The sequence below is a fragment of the Colletotrichum phormii genome (genome assembly GCF_030913505.1).
Source record: "Colletotrichum phormii strain CBS 102054 chromosome Unknown BDP81scaffold_1, whole genome shotgun sequence".
NCBI classification, from domain to species: Eukaryota; Fungi; Ascomycota; class Sordariomycetes; order Glomerellales; family Glomerellaceae; genus Colletotrichum; species Colletotrichum phormii.
In genome coordinates this window covers 2204338-2225976 of record NW_026851443.1, presented here as the reverse complement: position 1 = coordinate 2225976, position 21639 = coordinate 2204338, and the positions used below count along the sequence as shown (strand labels likewise).

Genomic DNA, 21639 nt, shown 5'->3' with positions numbered 1-21639 from the left:
GTCTGTCAATCGTAAGGGTAGGTAAGGCTTCGGTGATCAATCGTAGTCTTGTCAAGGTAGTAGCTGAAAGCGGATGTTAATCCTGATACGAAGTTAATTGCTGAAGAGCTATGGAAGTCTGTCCTAGAGTCCAGCTCAAGTCCATCCTTATATACAAGTCCTGATCCTGAACATGTCCCTTGTCCCTTGGGTCGTCTTGGGTCATTCTGATCCAGAATGATCGTTTAGCCCCCAAGTCGTGTTGGATCATATTGATCCCAAATGATCCTTATCTTATCATCACGTGACTTGTACCATAGTTCTTCCGTTCCGTGAGAGGGTGCCTTGTGTCCCCTTGTCCTGTGCATGTATGGCGTATCGTAACCGTCGTAAGCCTGCGGGGCAGGCCCTGTTCTTGGTCGTGCATGTTGGGTCGTAACACCCTTATCACATCTTAAAGGTCGATTTTTAACTATTTATTAAAAATCAGATATAAGATTAAAATATAGAAGCCTTTTCAAATGAGCTTTGATAAGGGTTCTATTATGAAACATAATATTATAAAAATTATACATACCTCTAAAACTCCTATATAGAAATTTAGCCTTATCATAGACTCATTTTTATATTTCCTCTTATATAAAGCTATAAGTTAGTTATAATAATAAAAATAATAATTATTATTAATAAAGAGATTAACTGTTACGACCCAACATGCATGACCAAGAACAAGGTCTGCCCCGCAGGCTCTGCCCCGCAGGTTCGCGGCGGCTACAGCGCACCATGTATGCAGAGGACAAGGAACACTAGGCACCCTCTCACGGAACGGAAGAACTATGGTACAAGTCACGTGATGATAAGAGATAAGGATAAGGATAAGGATAAGGATATGTTGGATATGAGTTATCCAAGCGATCCTTGGATAACCAGGATATGAGCTATCCAACATATCCAAACAAGGACACTGTCCAGCACAAAGGACATGTTCAGAATCAGGACTTGTATATAAGGATGGACTTGAGCCGGACTCTAGGACAGACTTCCCATAGCTTCTTCAGCAATTAACTTCGTATCAGGATTAACATCCGCTTTCAGCTACTACCTTGACAAGACTACGATTGATCATCGAAGCCTTACCTACCCTTACGATTGACAGACATAGCTTCCCTGAAGCTATCCCCGACTACGATTACTGTTACCAGTTCCGCAGCCTCAACTTCTGCAAACTACCCCTACGACTAGCTGGCCGTAACATTAACGTGGTTCATCAGTCAGCCGGCCGGACTGTTACGCCCGCCGCAACTTGTCACTGTGGGCGCGTAGCTATATAATGCAGAACAAGGGACAGTGATGCCGGAGTCATCATTATCGAAGATTTTGCTTTGTGCCACAGTTGGTTTGTCCAGCTCGTAACAATCTTTCAGTTTTTTCTAAGCTTCTATACCTATATCAGTATCTTTAATGGTCCGTAAAGAACCATCTTTATGATCTTATTACCTAGGAGCCCAGGTATGTTAGGGTATATAGTCTCACCCTCATTAGAGAGTTCGAAAGTTACTTCTTAAAAGTTAGAAGCAGGTTATAGGCGGGCTGGGTAGTGATAGTGGTGGTATGCTTCGCTTAGGGTATTTAAGTCTTCGATTAGTACTAACCGTCGAGTAACGGAGCTGCTCAGGCCAAAACGGTACCTGACCGTTTAGGAACGCATAGTCCTTGTTCCGTACTCTGGGCTATCCTTCGTTACCCAGTGATGGAAACCTACACCAACTTTACGATACCGAGTGCCCATAGATAAGCCTTGTGAGGTGAGGGCCGGATTAGTAGTTGGGTCGGTGACGACCAGCGAATACCTCGTGTTGTATGTTCTCATTTTTGATGATATTGTTATTTTTGCCCCAAGAGGCTAGATAGAGCGTGTCGTGGTGGTAATATGGTGTAGAATGGTATATATAAGTAACTATGACTCGTCCAACTCTTCAATGCGTTTACTCAAACTTGAATTGTAAAACACAAGTTTTAAAAATAAGTTATAGAGAAAACGTGAACACTGTAATCTAGAAAATACCGGCACTCCCTTTATCCTCAATAGAGTATTGGGAGGTTTGGGAACTTATCTTTAATAAAGTAACATTAAATATAACTGTTACCATCGTTAATAACACTCCCATTACTACTACAGTCACCGCTATTGTTGCTGCTGCCGCTTCCGCTTCTGTCCTTCTCGGGCCTCAACCTCCGTGGGGTATACATCGCCGAATACTTTGGGCATGGCGGGACTCAGATCCGGAGCGCGAGCAGAACGCCTAGAACGCCCACCCATTTCACAAGAGTACCGACTTCCGTGAGATCGATAGCAAGACGGCGGCACAAGAGCGTGCCTTAATGAAAAGGAGCCACGACTTACTTGGAGAAAACCCAGTCGACGCAGAGACGACACCGAGGCTATGTAGACCACTCTGACGCCCTGCGTTGCGGGTATGTAATCCTAGCGACACCATCGGAGTGGCGTACCTTTACGGTAACACCCTTGGATGGCCTGAACTATACTACCTCGCCATGCCCGAGCTTACGGGCTGGTCTGAGGCACATAATGCCACCATCGCTACCATCAGCACCGCCCTCAAAACTCCCATCAGAAGACTATACGGTATGGCTTATTGATTGGGAATCATCACCACAGTGCTGCCGAATCAGTGTATATTTGTAACGAACTCGTGCTAGCCTCGCGGAACAATTGCTAGTATACACCGTGAGATGAACGTCAAGATCTCAGGGTCTTGAATCTCTTCATCCAGGTTCACAGTCAACCTCAATGGTCCCAAGGTGAGAAAACTTCAACAGTAATGATATGTCGATGGCTCTAGGTAGCCAAGTACTTCCTGAACGAGATGGGAATCCGCTTCCATCCCACAACTATCGTATCTGTTCTCATCCAAAAATTTCCGACCTACATCGCTCCATAACCGGAGCAACCCCAACCGCTCGGTCTGTCACACCATGTCTTCAACATCACACAGCAAGAAGCAATGGGATCCAAGATGGGACGGCCTTCCCAGGAAAATCCGACTTCTCATCACACAATACCTGATACAAGACGGATGTCCGCTTGCTCCCTTGGCCACGGTATCTCGAGAAATGCAAACGGACATCGAGCGACACAACTTTGCCTGGATTAGACTGACGCCGTCACGCCTTGCTAGTTTTCGTGCTATGATCCAGAGAACTCGGGGTCTCGTCGGCTACATCTGGTTCTGCTTAGAACTCGACGAGTACGATTGCACCGCGTGCGCCCCCCCCCTGGAGCGAGTACTTCAGATGAGTTCACAGAGGGATGTGAGATCAGCGGCACAGATAAATGTCCCATCACCGCGTCGTTCCAGGACCTTTTCTCGGTTCTCGGCGAATGGGAACCTCACGGCGATTTGACACTCGATATTAGTCTATACTCAACCAGCGACTCGGACATTGGTTCCCATATCTAACCTTCCTGCCCGATACCCCCCCGAACATGCCAGTTGGTCATGCTATCGAGAAGGCAAGTCGCAAGTATCACGACCCTAAACATGGCTGGTTAAACGGCTCTAGGCACCTCGCCTCGCCTCCGTGGGCCCTCAGGAAACTGTTCCATCTCATCATGGAACAGGGACCGCATGATAGTGATCAAGGAGAACTCGACTGGTGGGATCAACTTCCGTCAGTTCCAGCTGTGACGAGTTTACTTCTTCGTCAACAGAACCGCCGGAGATGGAAACCGGTATCGCTGGCACACATGTTTGCCCAGTTCCCAAGACTCCAGGAACTCCACTACGAACCGTGGAGGGAATGGGAGGATTGGACGCAGGACCCTACAGATAGAGGTGAGTATTGCTGCACGACCCCCCGGGCTGACTGGATAATTCGAGTTGTTGCCCTCTCTGCAAGTACACAATTACTGAAACAGATCCCGCATTTTCCTGTCTTCTAGAATATAAGCATCTCTTCGAGTCAATCCAACGTTCCAACAAAAGCCTAAGGAAACTCGTAGCCTTTGAGAACTTTAACCAACAGTACCCAGCCAACAGTACCCAGCCAACATGCGTCCTTACGGAAACTACGGCGGGTTCCTTGCGGGAACTCACGCCTTTCGCGAGCCCGTCCGAGCTGTCGGCCAGATGATTGCGCTCGCCAGCCTCAAACTTGAGCACCTTGCAGCATCCTACATCACAGACACGAGCCACTTCTTCGAGATCCGATCCGAGTGGGCGTGGCCGAACCTCAAATCGCTGACTCTCACTGCAAAGATACTCACGCCCGATAAAGTCGACTCAACCGGGATCGGAGCCCTGCTCCTGGCAGCGGCGGCAGCGGCCGAGAAGATGCCCCGATTAGAAACCATGGATATCTGGAACGGGCGAAAGGGGTTGGCTGCGCTTTTCAGGTATCAGGTGTTCCGCAACGAAGGGGAAGCTGTCCTCACTTGGAGAGGCACGTTGGACTTGGCCATGGAACCAGCTGTAATTCAGGCCTGGCAAGTTGTGACGAAGCAGTATGATATTTCGAGACTCGATGTGGTTGTAGAACGGCTGTATGGAGCTATTATCAGATCCCACGGAGATGCAATACAGCACTTGGGGCTTTCAAGCCAGGTCATTCGGCCCGTCTCGTTGCAGCAGATTCGGATTAACCAAAAGGCTTTAGAGGGTGTAGCCACTGTTGAGAGTTAGTAGAAACATGGCCGACAAAACAAATACATAGTCTATGGGCATTAGTTAGTAGCTAGAGGTCGTCATAGTGGATATTATCCTGTCATATCACCCAGACCCAACCTCAAGTAAGTACCTTTTAATCATCACAACAGTTATCAAAGGCTATCTTCCCTGACGATATCGAATCTCTCATCAACTCTGCGATTCATCCACAGATCGTTCCATGAGACCAGGAATTTCTCTGGGCATATCCAATACTTCAATACTAGCGAGATTACCTGAGAACTGATTGAGCAGCACTGCTCGCAAGGATCATGGAAACTCCCCAACCTGTCAGTGTTCAACCTCATCCAATCATCAAGCCAGCCGTTCACGCATGCCATAAGTCGACTCCGAGTCTACGATCTACAAGATTTGAGATTGATACAATCTTCAATTAAAAATACCATCTGTTCTGACTACACAATCCGACTTCATGCTCCATCACCACCCTCCAACAGTTTTGCACAAACAGCGTATTCGACCCTCGCAACCGCCAAGGCCGGGATCTACCCCAGATCAGCGATAATCATGTGATACAGGTACCACAATCCTCAATTTCGATCTACAGTTGTGCTGGAAAGATTCGGATTAGGGTTTGGGCAAAAAGCACACATGTGATGCGACTTCAGCTTTCGGCGAAAAACGCATCATGATCTACATCAGATCCCCGATCACATTCACGGGCCCATGGACTCCGACTCGAAACTTTTTGGGGGATCGACTTCTGAAAAATTCGATCAAAGCTCAAGGGGAGAGAGGAGTCTCCGCCTCTATCCGTAGAAGTGGACCGCCGGGAACGCTTCCCAGGCTATTCACCTTCTTGACGTCATGCTCCGAAAGTTGACTCTTGACATATCGTGGGATGTTTCGCAAAGTGATGCTAGGCAAGGTTTACGTGGCAAAAGTAACCAGAACCGAAACTCATCAATTGATGAAAGGGTCACATTCTGAACATCAACATGCGAGCCGCGTGGTGTCAGAGCTGCCAAAAGGGCTCGAGCCAAGCCCGACAAGTCAGATCTGTGGGCGGGAACGAGCCTTGTAGACGAGTAGATCGCCGTTGCCATGCTCCCATTCCATTCGTGCGAGGAGACACTAGACCCGACCACTCCGACTAGAAACTAGGCAGAAACCCTGGGGAAAGAAGAGATGCAGAAGCACTTGCTGATCTGTTTTGATGCTTGCTTTTTGCCACCGGGCAATCCGCATCTACAGTTTTCGCGGTCTGCGATTGATCGAGTGAGGGAATACCCGAGCCTGGAAAGAGATCAGCAAAGCACGGGCGATCGTTACCCCTGAGGCTCCATAACATTGATTCGTTGTCGTTCTGTTCCTCCTTTGAGGGTGAGGGAGGGGGGATCATCTTGGAGTCTCCGGACTGCCCAAAGCACATGACTCCCTCTGGCCCACAACACGAGCAGCATTCACTCGGGCCCCTTTCCAGGCTGCAGTATCGGAAAATCGTGACCCCATTCAGGACATGCGAATTTCAGCGAGTGAAAGAGAACAAGATAACAAGACCGCATACGAAAGACTCTTGATGCCTCGCTTGTGTTCGCTGAGATGGGCCTAGAGCCTAGATCACGTCGCGTCGATAGAGGGTCGAACGTTCGGCGGCTAATCGGCACATCGTAACCCTTCAAGGCTGTAAATAGAGTTGCTGAACATACTGAACGGCCGATGGTCTCGGAGGGAAGCGCGATTCCTCGCATACGATCTCAGCTGGTCCCTTGGCCTTGGCGGGAGTCGGGACTGTCCCTCTGGAGCTGAATGACAGTTTCCCAGTGTTTCATCAACCTGATTTGGGAAGAAGGCGTCTTCTTCGGAAATGAAGCTCTCATGCCCGTGTGTCTGTCAACCACCAAGGTTGCGTCAATGCGGCCCAGGAATCAAGAGGGCGGCCTCTGCCCTGGCAAGAACCTCAACGCGATGGCAGAGGCCGTCGAAACCTAGAGATGTCGCGGAAGCTGTGCGGAACCCGTAACGCGGCGTCGTAGGCATGAGCGTTCGAGATGCGTCCTTGAGAAGAGTCTGCGGGGAATGGCCCTTGCCGCAGATCTCGGAGACTAAGGCGATCAAGTGGGCTGTGTGTCGCGATGGAGTCGTCGAATTGACCTCGCCACGTTGTCAAGTCACGATGGCGTCGACTGGTCTCGACGCGTTGATGAAACCTCTGCAGACAACGGGCCTTAAACATGCGCGTTCCTGAAATAGGGCATCTGTTCGCGTCTTAGCTCGAGGGAAACTCGGTTTCTGGGATCATGATGGGATGGCAGAGGCCATGGACCGTGGACCGTGAGCTTAGAGCATAGGCAGTCCGTCTAAGCTCCGTTGCGCTCGGTGGCCGGGACTCGATGGATAGCTCAGCCTCGGAAAAGGAAACCCGCACGATCTAGACGAGAAACAGGAGTTTCCCCGCCGCGAGCCGAAGACGAGAACTTGGATGGACGGATTGATAGGAGCGCATAGCTGGAGGCGTCTTCCATCAAGCCATTGTCCAAGCCATTGTCTTTCTGTGCCACAATCAAGATGGGGTAATGCGTTGCTTAGACAGTTATCAAATAACCGGCGGCCGATATGGCGGTTTTCAACGAGGAGTCGGCGTTGTGCCTGTCACGCCTGTGTGTTGTGGTTGCGGGTGTGGTTGTGGTTGTCGTTGTCGTTGGATACAAGTGTAAGTAGTGCGTGTCCAACGCACCTTCTCGAGCAGCCCGCCAGAGGCGTCGAGTGGGCTTTCAAGCCTAACAGACAGGCAAAGGCCATGGTTGGTCAATGTGCGGAAAGAGGTCAGGTTTGGACGGCGTTGGCGGGTTGTGTGACTCGCAGACTTCATGAGGCGTCGCGAGGTGTCCGAATCGAGCGAAGCCGAGCCGGGTTCGGGCGTGTTGCTTGCATGCCGGTGTGCCAATCCCCGTTCGGAGCTGACGGCCACGCCCTCGGGATTAGCTGCAGGGCCAATTTCCTCAAACGGGCATACACGGGCCGCAGAGTGAGCAGAGAGGCGTCGGTCTTGCTCGTAGCCTCGTGTTTGAGCAGCCCGTCCCGTTGTTGAAACATACGCACTGGCATTGACTCTGGACTAAGCCAATTCAAGGGCTGCGTTTTCTCAAAGAAGTCGCCAGAGGAGCCAAGCCTCCGGGTTGGAACTTTGAGGGCGTTGCCGCTGCGGGAGCTGGTACATACTGCTTGTGCTAGTTGCAAGCCAAAGAGGAAGCGTGTTGGTTGGTGCTGATGTGGCAAGCCACCGTTCTTTTTCTTCGGATATGAGAAAAAGTCCGGCCGACTTGATGACAGAAGACGACGGTGTTAGTCTGAGAGAAACAGACGTCTGTGGTGGGGAGAGATTCGCGTCGTGGTAGTATGCAGATAGTTCATCGTATGTGGATGAGCGCGTGCGAGACCGCCAGAGAGTGACGGGAGTCATCGACAGTGACGGAGCAGAAAAACGCACGAGGGTAGCACGGAGGATGGGGAAACTTGGGAGAGGCTTAATCGGCTCTTCGTCCGGCTCGGAGCGACGTAGTGGATGAAAACGGATGGATAATATCACGGCAATGTGATGTATGGCGCCGGGCGCTGTACATGATGGCCTGTCCGTACTGTCACATAGTCAATTAGATACACTGGAAAGAGAGAGACGAACCACGGAGGCCGGGGTTAATCAGAGGCATTCCGGGTCTCTGGCGCCATTAAGCAAGCAGACTGCCAGACGTGTCGGTCGTGGGTTCCATTAGATCCATCAACTGCCGTAGACAATCAAGGTCAAACGTTGCAGAAGCCAGCTTCGACGCAACAGTCAAGGTCTCGGCAAGGGACGATCGTCAAAAGATCATTTGATGTGCTGACGGCGGTTGGACGGATTTCAGAGGCACGAGCTTGTCGAGGCACCAACAGCTGCAGCTAAACCGTTTGTGAGCGCCGCCAGCCCACAGGCTCATCAAACATGGGATCTCTGATTGAGTGCTCTCGGACCCTCAAAGTCTGCGCGTCGGTCCCCTCCCCTTTTTGATTTTCTCTGGTATTTTGTGCACCGCCGAGCTCGCCGCGGTTAGAACTTGGCTCCCTCGCGATTCGAATCCCCCAGGCTCGTCTTGTTGGTGGCCTCGAGCCCTGGGCCGTGCCCTTTTTATTTTAATTTGCATGCGTATTTTCTCGGTTTAACTTCCAAGGGGGAGGGCGTGTTTGTCATTGGCGCTAACCACCAAGCGATTTGGAGCCTTTTGTGCGCATACATACCCATACTGTCCCCAAGGCGGTTGGATCTCTCAAGCCAGCGCGCCGTACAAGACGCGCCGGGCCTTGCGGGAGCTGAGCCAGTCTCGCCGAAAGGCTATTGCTGGCGGCTCCAGTCTGTCGAAGAAGGCGGCCCGGCGGATAGAACCCGAATAGGGGTTGGTGGAGTGTCCCGACACCCGCGTCAACAACGAGTGATCAGTAATAAACGACCCGGTGATAGGGTTCGCATCCAGCAGGGCGCGAGAAAGGGTGGACGACGATGGCGTCTGTGGGGGTTTTTCATAGCGTTCCCGCAATATCAGCAGCATGAAGCGACCACGGACGACGATGGCAAGCAGTCTTCGTACTCGTAAAGTACTACGTACTGCGTAAAGGAAGGTACTTTGTCAGGTATCCATCCATCCATCCGTAAAGTTGCAAACAAGCTTGTGTGGCTTATCCGGACCCCTAACTCGCTGAGTCGCCTTACTTTTGTGATGGGACGATTGGGAGAGGTTGGTATCTGTTCCTCGACCTCGAGTGCTGGAACAGGCGCGTTTGTCCCGTCGGAGAAGAGCAGACATTTAAATATTGCCCACTCGGCAGCGGGACCCTGATGCTCGGCCCCATTTGTTCCCAAGGCCCCCCCATGCTCTTTTGCGAGCGAGTGCTGGGATGACAATGAATCGGCCTGGTTGGTTCGTCAGGCAAATGGCTTCATAGAGGTATCCGTACCGTGGACGGAGCTTTGTCGGTCGTCGGAACTTGGCACCGTTTTGCGTTGTGCACCTCTGCGGTTTTGACACGATGTAGTGACTAGCAAGTAGTATTATGCCAGGGCACAAAATTCGGATGAAATCAGCTCAGTCATCTGGTTTTCATGCGTCGTTCGATGAATAGCATGTCCATGGCGAGTTTGGCGAGAAGAAAACGAACAAACGTCCCAAAAGGGAAATGCATTTGAAACATGCCGGGATCAATGGTGAGGAGAGAAGACGAGCAACTGAAAGGGTGAGGGGGTTCGAGATGTGCTGCAGGAGGTTGAGCGGTTCGTCTGAAGAGGCGAGGACAACCGGGGGCTTGTACGCAGTAGTGCTCCCGTGTGGATGGAAATATTATCAGGGAAGCAGCGGAGCGACGTGGAGGCGAATCGCACCTGCATCGAGACGCGTAAGGTACAAAGTACCTTTTCCTCCTGCGTCAGTCTAGAAAGGTACCTTGCAAAGTATCCGTACTTCGTATCTGCCCTTGGAGGCTGTCTGTGGCTGGACATGGATTGGACGGCAACGGCACAGGCGCAGTGGAGGCAGGCAGGCATAACGGGGCGGCGCTTCGGATCCGACCAGCTGGGCGAGCGCCCGCCCACGGGATCCGGTACAGCAAGAACAAGCAAGGGACCTTCCAATCAACCTTCCGCCCATGCCGTCCTCGTTCCTGCTTCTCCCATCCATGACCTACCTTACCTACACTACGGTAAGGTAAGGTGCGAATAAGGTCCATCGACGTATACCCGTCGCCGAGCCTCGCGATGTCGACAGCTAAGGTAATTGCGGTTTGCCCGGACCACGCCTTACCTGGACATACAATGGACTTCGTACTTTGTATTCGCAGCCGTCCCCGGCTTGCAAGTCACCCACGTACCTTGCCTTACTTACCTACTCAAAAGGTACGAACACCTTGAGTAAGTACTTGGGGAGGAGCTCTCCTATCTGTTCTCCGTAGCATACCTCCACTGGTTCACGATAGGCACCATCCGACTTCCCTTGCCAATCTAAATAACTGTCAGCAACGAACCAAAAAAGCGACATCAGGTAGCGCAAACGTTGTTGGTCGAGCCTCGCCCTTGAGCAAGCCCCAATGCCCCATCAAGGCTATACGGGGCCGCGGGCGAGTGATGTCCAATGTTTGCACCATGGTGTTGCCACTGGCTGTCTGTGCATCGCGTCAATCGATGTCTTCCCAAGGCCCGAGGGGGTAACGCCGGTGCGGACCCTGATCATTCATGTGAGACTCGAGTCATCTGCCATTTTGGCGACAGGACTCAATACATACGTGCGTACGCAAGGCACACGAGGTGCCTGCATATTACATCCACTTTGCATGGCATCATCCCAACATAGCATTCTGAAAAGATAGAAAGCAGTGCGCGAAAAGGGAAGAGCCCAATTCAATTGAAACATGACGGCGACGGCAGAGAGAAAGACCAGCTGCAGCCTCGAGCCTCAGAGTAGCCAGCAGCACACCTAGTCTGGGACCCAGAAAATAGTGGAAGAGAGGAACCGACAAAAGGGCACAGAGATCCATGGATCCGTTACAGAGGGTCCGCAACGGGGCCTCTTGCCCTTAGACAGCTTTCCGAGGGCCGACTGCAAGGTGCTCCGTACAAGCAAGCGCGGTCGGATCACGCAGCGAGCGCGCCCAGCAGACTTGAGCGATTCCTTTGCGAGAGTGGTTGCCGTGAGATGGCATGACATGACACATGAGGGCGGCGCGGGGTGGGGCACCGGCGCTTTCGATAGAAAACCAGAGACTGAAAGTCTGCATATGTCTACCGCGTATCTGTGTGTACGTGCGCGGCCTAAAGAGGAAAGGACTTTCTCGGAGCCCGGTTGATAGCGTTGATAGCCCGATTTCAAACTCGACGCTCGTCACAGTCATCACGAGTTTGCTGTAATTATAATCGTAGCTCGAGACGTGTGCTTGTTGTCACAGATGTGCTGCTAATTCGAGAGCTGTTGGCTTCGTGGGCGTGTTGGGGGAGATTGCGCGCGCCATCCAACTAAGTAATCGAGCATGGCTTGCTTGGTCGGCCTAGTGGCTGTTTACTCGCATTCGCTCCTCGTCTTCTTCGTGTCTTCTATTCTCGATTCTGGATTCCACATCACGTAGGCCGTGCCCAGCCCAGGTTTACGGATCTAGATGGACGCTCCAAGTAGAGTAGTGCGTTGAGGGTATACGTATGGCTGACAGGAGTTGAAGGTCCAAAAAAAGACGAGACGAGCCGATGAGAAGAGCCGGTTCCTGGCAACGAATCGAATGGTACCGTCCCGTCCGCGTCCACTTCCCCATCCGACGTCGACAATCACATTCACATTTCACACCCAGTGCCCACTACCTTAGTCTCTTTTAGACCAAGACCAAGGTCTTCTCCACACCCGCGTCTCTGCCAACTTTCAAGCGCGACTTGATAATGTGAGACGCGCCGCTAGCTCCGATCGGGAGCTGATGTGCCGCTGGGAGATTCATGTAAGAAGCACGATGAGGCAGACGTTGGCGAAGGTGCTGTGGGCTAGCAACGGCGACGCAGGTACCTCAGCAAAAAGGGACGTTGGGGTGGTAATGTAGCAGAAGATGGATGGCGCAACTTGCAAGGCGTGGTACGGCGAGAGACATTATCCTCTGTTGAGGCAAAAGATAGTCGGCCAATGCGCATCGTATTGGATCTTGTGTCCCGTATCAGCAAGAGTCGGTGACCGCTGACCAAAAGAAAAGAAACATGTATCCTTTGCGAGGTACATTGATGATTGGCGACTCTGTGCTCTGTATCCGTACTCCGTACCTTAGCTTGGGCAAGTCTCAAATGGACGACGGGCTGACGTATTCGTGGTTGCACACAGTAGTGTTGAAACGTCCCTGAGGAAGCTGTCGCCGTGAATGGCCCCACAGCAGAGGTAGTTGCAACTTGCATGTGAGGGCGTGAACCTCTGATGTATCCGTACCGATACTGTGTAGGTATTCGTATGTAAGTAATCGTAGGTTTGTGTCGTGTCTTGCCCTTTGGAGTTTGGAGTCTTTTTGGCTCTTGGGGTCGATAGTCATGGTGACCAGCACCCCGTCCAATCAAACTCATCATCCAATCAGACCCAAGTTTGTGGCTAATTGTTTCCCCTCATCCTTCCCATCCTTATCCCGTCATGTTATTAAAGCTGGCTCAAATCGGCAATGGGCCCCTGCCATCGACCCCTGTCGCTTCCTGTGGCTCCCCTTGCACATCATCTCATGGTCTCCGAGGCTCACTGGGTGATCCCTGCCATGTGCTTGGGCGGGACGACGGGTGCCTGAGCAGTGGGCGATGGTAGAAAGGGAAGTGCCAGGCCGTGGGGAGGCGACTCCGAGCGAAAAGAAGCTCTTTCGAGCATGGCTGCTTGGCTGCTTGGCCCCAAGACCCCGAACAGATACACCCCTTCGTCCACGAGAGAGGAAGAAGAGGCCCCTATTCACCGAGGGTATCCGTAGGTCCGTAGGAGTCTGGGGCCAGGAACAAAACAAACTCTAGGCATGCGGCCTGCCATCCCATCCATTCCCATGCCACCGAGCACACTGACTGCCTACGGAGTAGGTAGGCACCTGGGCTCAGTACAGGTATCGGTACAGTACACCTCAGTGCGGTGCGGTGTGCTGCACTCTGCAGTAGCAGCTGCCGCAGCCTGCCAGCACCTCCGTGGCCCATGGGATTGCCTGCTTCTGTTTCCTTCTCTGCTCTTGTTTCGAAACGCTGGGCCGCCCCGTGGCGTATCGGTGAGCAGTCCTGAATTTGTTTCAGGTGATAACTTGACCAATCATGGCGAGGCAATCGTCAACGTCCGAGTTGGCTCCCGTGAATTCTCTTGGTTTGGCCAGTTTATTCGCGGCTGTCTGTGAAGCATCGGCAGACCAGACACTCGCAGGCTCGCACACACACTGTCGTTTCTCTGGCCCCCGCGCTGATGAGCCTGATGCTGCGCCATCATCGTTCAGCTGTGCAGCATCGGCACTGATGCAGCGGTGCTGAGTAGTGTCGATGAAGGGGGCCGGGGTCGGTAAGTATTGAGAGAAACTGGACCAAAAGAGAACTTGAGGGTTGGATCAGGTACCTTAGGCAATAGACAATATCCGTATCCGTAGGTTAGAAAAGAAGAAGAAGAAAAAAAAGGAGTAGGGGAGGGGCTGGTAATTTGCCGTTGGGAAGGTGCCCGTTACCCGACGATGCAGCGTGCATTGCGCCACCATGGACAACCTAAATTCATTGCGGATGAGATGGATGAAAATCACCGGCCGACTAAACGTGGGAAAGCAAAGGAAAATGGCGGTAGAATTGTGACCCCAGACTCTATTGGCCTCTGGCGCGGAGTGCACGATGCCTCCATCATGTCTCTTTGGCATTAGCCTCGATGGAAAAGCGGGGAGAAGGGGGGGGTTTCGAGACTTACCTTGGTGTAGGTTCCCTTACCTAAGACTCCTTATGTAAGTCAACTTCCCAAGTTCCCAAAATCGACGGGAGGAAGGAAGTGCATTCGAAGGTGCTGCCAATACCAACCTCCGACACCGCAAAAACAGAGGGCAGTTGCGAATTGCAACTTGCTGATTGCCATCATCCCCCCTTGCTCTTCCGACCCTTGCCTTCCATACGTTGCTCGTTGCTTCTTCTTCCATTGCATCTCTCGCTTGTCTTTCGCTTGCTTCCTAGCGCGTGCCTCTAGCGGTTGGAGGCTGGAAAGCAGCAGCAGCTTGACGGGATATTTGCGCGTACGGAGCAAGGTAAGGTACGGATGGATACCCGTACGTGCCTTGCCGTTTTATTGCTAGCGGGCAGCGGAATTGGACCTGGATCCGTTGCTTGCATTCAATGATTGCTTCTCATTGAGGTAACAACAGTGCCCATTGGCAGTCACAATCTGTTACAAGTTGCCGTCAAATCAACAAGCTGAGATATCAACCCCACGCAGTCACGACTCACGTTTGTGATTTGAGTTGTCATCATGTGACGACCTCAAACTTGACAACCATTGAATCTTGGGACCGAACCTTCCTCAAGTTGAGTGACATCCCCAAAGTACTCTACCTATTGGTAGGTTCCTTACCTAAGCACGTACTAAGGTGACTTGGACCCAAGGTTCCAAGGTGAGATTGGCTCGAGCTTTGACGTGCCGACTTGATTAATTTTTTATGATCATCTTACCCCCCCATTTCTCCGTATCCCCGTTCCTTTCTTTCACCTTGTCGGCCATGATCCCAGTCCGTCTCTTGGGGCCAGGTACTTCGTAGATCCCTCGGCTCTCTCTCCTATTGTCCATTGTTTCTCTTCTTCGTCGCCTTTTCTTTCGCTCCCGTTCCCGTCCCTATTCCTTGCATTCCATTCCATCTGGCACCCACGGCCCAACTCTTCGTAGGTCCCGTCCCATTGCATCACATCATCACTCACACCCCCTGCTCAGCTCCCTCCACCCCGTTCACATCTTTTTCCCTTCTTTTTCCTTGGTTCTAGTGGCGTATTTCTGCTCTTTCGCCCCCATAGCTGACGGATAGAGCTTTCATCGCCCAATTGCCTACCACCTTCCTATGGCACGGATGTGCCTGAATTCTGAATTGCGAAGGGGACGGGATGAGATGGATTTAGTCCCCTGATCCCAGCGAGGCTGAAGTGTCTCTCCAACCGTTCGGACCATTCTTGGTTTCTGATGTTCGTCCCTACTATTCCCGTCTGGTCTCTTGATTGATCCTCTTTCGACAAACAGACGTTCGTCCCTTGATAAGCCAACAACCTGCCGCTTTTTCGTTCACACCCCTGCCCCTCCCCTCCACCCCAAGACAAAAAAAAAGGCTAGCATGAGAATGGACTGAACCGAGCGTATCCAGATGAAGTGAGAGAATCCGTCGTCTCAATAGGCGCATCAAACGCGCGACACTCACTGTCTATTTCACGATGATGGTGTAAAGTACGAGCCGAGCATGTCGTTGGTGACAAGATGTTGGTCTGTAGTCGGCAAACGATGACGCGCTGAGAGCCTAGAGGTTCGTTTCATGGCGGGATCGACCCTGCTCCATGCTCGCAGCTCAGGTCCTCTTACGCTACAATTCAGTCACGATATGTACCCCCTTAGTTCCTCCCCTTGTTTCTACGCCCCCCCCTCTACTTTCAAGACCTGCACAGACGGAGCATCACAGCACTTTACCTGATTCAACGCCCTACGGGCCTCGCGTTCCAAAGCCAGCCCATCGTCCAGAAGGGAGTGAAACATGCCCGTTGGAGCTGCCAGCGGGCACAGTCAGCGGGTAATTCACAAAGTACTCTACGAACGGACTGGTCGGCGTCTCTGTACCATTTTTATTACGGAGTATTATCTCGGAGTACCCTCTGCACAACGATACTTCGTACGGATACAGAGCACCATGGACCCCCCGTATGAGGATGCGAAAAAGGGACGCGCACCGGGGGCAGGAAACCAACGGGGGCCAGGAAAATCTCTGTTCTTTTCTCTGCGTCTTCTACTCCGTATTGCTTGCTGTCATCATCTCTGTGCCGCATCCTCGACTGGGCTTTCTGGGGCTCAAACATCGGATGGGATTGACAAGTGCCATTGGGGTATCCAAGCATCGAAATACTGCAATAGTGACTTCAGAGGTCAGACTGCCTTTCCATTGTCTGGTGTGTATGCCTGCATATGCCGAGAGCGGCTTCGCACTTCACAGACATTGGAAGCGCACACGCAAAACGCACGTACACAACCTGGCTCGAAAACATGGCATGTAGCCCACTCCACCTCGCTCGGCGCCTCTTTCTGCTTCTGCATCTGCCTCTGCATCTGCCTCTCTCTTGCGGTCTTCAGTCCCACCAATCGTGCTCGTCTTTAGTAGTTTATAGGCGTATACTAGGTACGTATGGATACCAGGGCCGCCCAAAGCCCAACCCAGCTGACTACCATCGAACAAGATAAGGTAGATGGATGAACCAGATCTCGCTCCAATCGTCAACTTGTACTGGTCCTGGAACATTACATAGGATACACTCAGCTTGGGAGATGTATTCGTAAGGTGAGGTCAGGCATCATCAGTGGGAAGCAGGGGAGGGTGTGGTGAGTAGTGACTGTACAGATAGGTAGAGCAGGGCAGCAAGAGAAGAGCAAGAAGCGCACCAGAATCAACACGCAACGTACGAGCAGGGATCATTCCGACTGCTGTACACCAAGTACTCCGTACAGTACCTTCCCTCCATCCCTCCTACTCAAACTCCCGCGACCCTAGCACCTGCTTTTTTATTTTATTTTATTTTATTTTTATTTTCAAACTCGTTTCCCTCCCTCTGTTTCCATCTCATCGTTCCTCCCTTCCTCCCCTCCCCTTCCCTCCCGCTTTTCCTCGCGCCTCCTTCCTAGCAGCAACCTCGTTGTTCACTCTCCGCACGCCTCACACTTCTCCAATCTCACGCCTCCTCCTTCTTCTTCTTCTTCGTCTTCTTCTCCTCCAAGGTACCCGACCCCTTAGCTCTTCCCTCTCGCTCTATCTCTCCGCGCTAGGTCCCTGACTAACTTGCCCAAGCTTCCGTGCTGGCTTTTGGGCCTTGGCTCTGATTCTTGCTCTTGCTCCTCTCTGGCGCTGGCTCTGTGCAGGCAGTGTGGGCTCTCTCTGGGATCCCAAAGCACACGCCTCCCCTCCTTCCTGGCTCCTCCGCCTCCTCTCGCTTCCCACCAAAGCGTCCGAACTCCAACACCAACTTCTTTTCCCGTCCGGGATCTGATCTTTAACCTCGCACCTCCCGCACCTACCTCTCACCTCACCTCAATTCACCTTTCCGACCTCATCACACGCCAACCACAACACCCTTTTAATCCACATCCACACTCGTTTCCTATTATTATATCTCCGAGAGACACCTCACCAACTTTCGACCAACCTCCTTCTCTCGATCTTGTTCTTTTTTTTATTCATTTTGCTTCTCGCATCATTAACCCAGGCTTGCCCTGCACCTCATCTGATTAGCTTCCGCCAGTCTCTCGCTCTTACCTGTACGCCAATCAACCACTTACTACGCCAACAACTTCTCTACACCATAGTCTACTACGACCACCATAATTACCGACGTCGAGATAAACCTCCATCGTATACGTTCGCCCTTACTTTCGCGACGAATCGCCTTGGAAAGGCTTGCTCCGTTGAACTACAGCACTGAAGAGCGCCAACCCGAGAACGCCGGCGAAGCTCCCAATTCGACTACATCGAGCGAGGGTGGAGAGCGGAACGCCGTCGAGATGGATCACCCCATGCAGGATGCCGCAGCCGACGTGCTGGCGGATGCTAGACGTACCCTCGAGGCTCTGAAGAGCTCTGGAGTTTCCCGTGAAGCACTATTGCAGATGTGGGAAGCTGGCGACAAGGCGGCTCAGCAACAGCAACAGCAACAACAGATGCAGCTTCAGCTTCAGCACCAACAACAGCAGCAGCAACACCAACAGCATGCCCCACAGGATGTCGCGATGGAGGATGCTTCTACACGAGGTTTGTTCCATCATTCCCCCAAATCTGACCTTTGTGGGAGACAGGACACCCCTGCTAACTTCCCTCTTGTTCCTTCAGCGATATGCCATGGCCAAATAGGTCATAAGCCACGCATCTCCGTATCATCGACGAGCTCGGGCTCTTCCGGCCATGCGAGTATCTGGTCCATGGGCTCCGCTGCCTCCAATGCCACCGTCTCGACACATTACTCCCAAGCTTCGCAGACCCCTTCCACCCAGCAGTGCGCGCCCGCAGCTCCCGGAGGCGTGCCCCAGGTAGCAAGCGCTCAGACAGGATGGGGTCCCGGACGCTTCAACTTTTACTGGTGTACCTCATGCGAAACGAGATTTAAGCGCAAGTACGACTGGAAGCGTCACGAGGAGGAGTTCCATGAGCGTTGGAAGAAGTACCCTTGCCCCGAGCCTGGCTGCAACAGGAGCTTCTGGGGAGCCAACACCTTCAACCAGCACCACAAGGCTTCGCACGGCTGCAAGTCTTGCCCGCACTCCGAAAAGGTTGTCAAGTATCTGAAGAGGAGAAAGTACTGGGCTTGCGGCTTTTGCTCGGCCCTGCACCCTTCGAGAGAACGTCATGTCGAGCACGTCGCCAGACACTTCGAATCAGGAAAGACGAAGTCGGATTGGATGCACTCAAGAGTTATCTACGGCCTCTTGCATCAGCCTCTGATCCACGAGGCTTGGAAAGATGTGCTCATGTCCAAGGCCAACGAGTTCCAGGGACGTCAGCCTAACTTCAGCTGGAATCCTACCCAGACTGGTCGAGCGCAGGGTTTCATGGAGAACGAGAGCCCAGGCCAACTTCAAGATTTGCTCGAATTCTTCTCTGGGTCCAGCTCTGAGGCCGAGTCTATTGTCCTGATTGCCTACAAGCTGGCGGATCTCGTCTACCTTCCTGTTCCGGCCTCGCCGCCAATGCAGTATTCTCAATGCTACGCACCTCCTGCTGCTCTCCCTCAACAATACCCCCCTCAGCCTCTTCTTCCTCCTTCGATACCTTCCCAAACTCTTCCGACACAATCACCTCAACCTCCAGTTCTGGCGTCACAGGATTCATCACCCTCGCCGTACATGGAACAAATGAGGGCTCAGTCAATGATGCCGCAGCCTTTGTTCCACCCTCAACAGCCGCGCGCGCACACGGAACCTCTGCGTCGAGCATCACTTGACAGAGAGCTTCCGCCGCCGCCACAAGAAAATCAACCGATGAATTTCCAATTTATGCCTGAAAATATGGTCACATTTGAGGACTGGGAGAGTTTCTCCAGCACAGTCGTCGACGAGAATGCACCACAACCCACGCCAATGACAACAGATTGGCCGCTGGTGCCTGTACAATATTACAATGCCCCTGTAGGGCCATGAATGAACACTTTCATTTTTCTTGCGAAACAGATAAAAGTCATTTTCCTTTGTAACATGTCACATGTATTGCAGCTAGCGATGCCCGCTGGCGAAACAATATAGTATATAATGGTAATCACCTTGTGGGGGACCAGACTCGAAAAAATTCGATTCAAGATTTCTTTAGGCCACGGATTCGGGCGAAAACGGAACGGACCAGGTATCGGATGGGAATACGAATTGGCAAAGGGAGGCCAAAAAGAGGAGGAAGGCGTCGCTCACGAAAGAGGTGTTCCATTACGGCTGATGGCGAATATCAAAATGCGATGGATAGAATCAAATCAAGCTCATTGCACTGCAACCCTGGCGTCCACCTCCCCTCCCGTGCCCTCCACTCTTCGACTATTGACTGATGAGGAGTAGCGCGCTGCGCTGAGAGACATACAGCGCCTTGCATATTGGCAACAAATACACACAAGGTACTCGACCTGCGACCATCCATCACTGGTGCTGGTTCTGGTTCTAGCGAACTGCAAAGTTATCACCTCGCAGCAGCAGCAGCAGCAGCAGCAGCAGCAGCAGCATCCGGGACGGGTTCCCGCTCATTGTGCATTCCACCTCGACATCAAATCATCCGGAACTTTTGCTCTGCACTTGGCATGGATGATGGGTGGTCGACTTCGGTGCAAAGCAAACACTTTTTTCGGCCGTCGCTTTCCACTGCCACATGAGAGTTCGGTTCGGTCCTGTCAACTCTGGCCCGGTGGGAAGCTGCAGCGCACGTCAAACTATTTGGCAAACTATTTGGAAGCCGTGCAACCTGACAGAAGTCGTTTGTCGTTCACACATAACGCCGGTTCGAATCGTATGGTATCAAAATTGAGCTGCCCATGGCACCTCTTCGGGAAGCGGCATGAGGTTGGAAATGAGAGTGCGGGCGCCTATGTCCATGGATGAACCAAGGTACTTTGTGCTTATACTTAAAGCGCATTGCTTGGACGAACGTGATTCCTAGATGACAGACTTGACATTGACAGATTGTTCAACCTGGGCCTCGACGGCTACTTTCACGGTTTATCGAGACTATTGCTCATTCTTATGGGCTATACCCAAGCTTTCTCCAGGCAAGCATTGCTTGCCAACTCATTTCGCCCTTGATATCAACGCTGCGAGCCGAGGCGCACCCCGGCAACCACCTTATGGTTACTCGTATGTTATCCAGCGGCCCGGACCCTGTCCTTTGTTTGCTTGTTTTCGAGGGGAGAATGAGAAAGAAAAGTAGGGAGGGAGGGAGGGAGGAAGAGGTGGACGATGAGGTTTGGAAAAGCTCTGTTTGGAGGAAACACATGCTGAACAGGGTCGCAGCTTTTATCAAGCTCGATAACATTTACACCATGGCCAAAGTCCCCAGACTCTCGGCGACCAAGCCAACGGCGGCGACTGTGGTCGGCAAGCGGGCCGAAGCACGCTCAGCCGCAGCCGCATCCGCGATCTCGGGCACGGGTCCGGCCCGCAATGGGTACTCCCTTCGGCGCTGGCTACGCGATGCCGACGATCCTTGGACGCCGTGTGGGGTCTTCGAGACTGGTGGTGGAGGTGATGATGGCGGTGGCGAAGTCGCTGGCGTTGCCGCGGCCGTTGCCACCGCGGCCCCTGAGAAACATCCGGGAATGTGCGATACAGGTGAGTCGTTTTCAACGGTTTTGATCTCTCCTTGTTTAGTTTATTTCGGCAATCTGAGACCTGGGGTCCCGCCACTGCGGATTAAGGTGGTCTGGATCGCGCTAATATGGGGTTGCAGTAGGTATATAACTAACGCGATGGTGCCAGAGTTGTCGACTGCGGATTGGGTTGGCCATTGTGGCCAGGCAGTCTACGTGAGGTATTTGACGAATCAACAGTATTTGTTTGAATAGCATGGTGCCCATTCACAGCTCTTATATCTCATTCGGAGATTTGGTGCACTTTGTATCCGTGCCTGATGTTTCGAATCTACGTCTTCAAGGCTTCCACTATCGTATGAATGAACATTATCACCATACTCTTCACTCTGAACATGAAAAGTGGTATCAGAATGATGCTACGCCTTGGAACTTGGTAAGTAC

General features: G+C 52.2%; 3 protein-coding genes across 3 annotated transcripts; 2 read left to right on the top strand and 1 right to left on the bottom strand.

The window, feature by feature from the left end:
* Positions 1–2976: 2976 nt before the first annotated feature.
* Positions 2977–4682, top strand: BDP81DRAFT_456634 (uncharacterized protein; the record flags this gene model as incomplete). Its single annotated transcript, XM_060593197.1, has 5 exons — positions 2977–3248; positions 3287–3447; positions 3495–3836; positions 3944–3999; positions 4041–4682. 5 exons carry the CDS (start codon positions 2977–2979, stop codon positions 4680–4682), a joined length of 1473 nt encoding a protein of 490 aa, XP_060451839.1.
* Positions 4683–11942: 7260 nt separating this feature from the next.
* BDP81DRAFT_10212 (uncharacterized protein) lies at positions 11943–12884 on the bottom strand. The gene has a single exon (XM_060581379.1). The coding sequence runs from the start codon at positions 12772–12774 to the stop codon at positions 12211–12213; it is 564 nt and encodes a 187-aa protein (XP_060451838.1). The 5' UTR covers positions 12775–12884; the 3' UTR covers positions 11943–12210.
* Positions 12885–17926: 5042 nt separating this feature from the next.
* Positions 17927–19555, top strand: BDP81DRAFT_306123 (uncharacterized protein; the record flags this gene model as incomplete). The annotated part of the gene is made up of 2 exons (XM_060583241.1): positions 17927–18173; positions 18252–19555. The coding sequence occupies 2 exons, from the start codon at positions 17927–17929 to the stop codon at positions 19553–19555; spliced, it is 1551 nt and encodes a 516-aa protein (XP_060451837.1).
* Between the last annotated feature and the right edge of the window lie 2084 nt (positions 19556–21639).

Bases quoted from the DNA above. Each gene is read 5' to 3' on its own strand.
- BDP81DRAFT_10212 (XM_060581379.1), bottom strand. From the start codon at position 12,774: ATGATGAGTTTGATTGGACGGGGTGCTGGTCACCATGACTATCGACCC.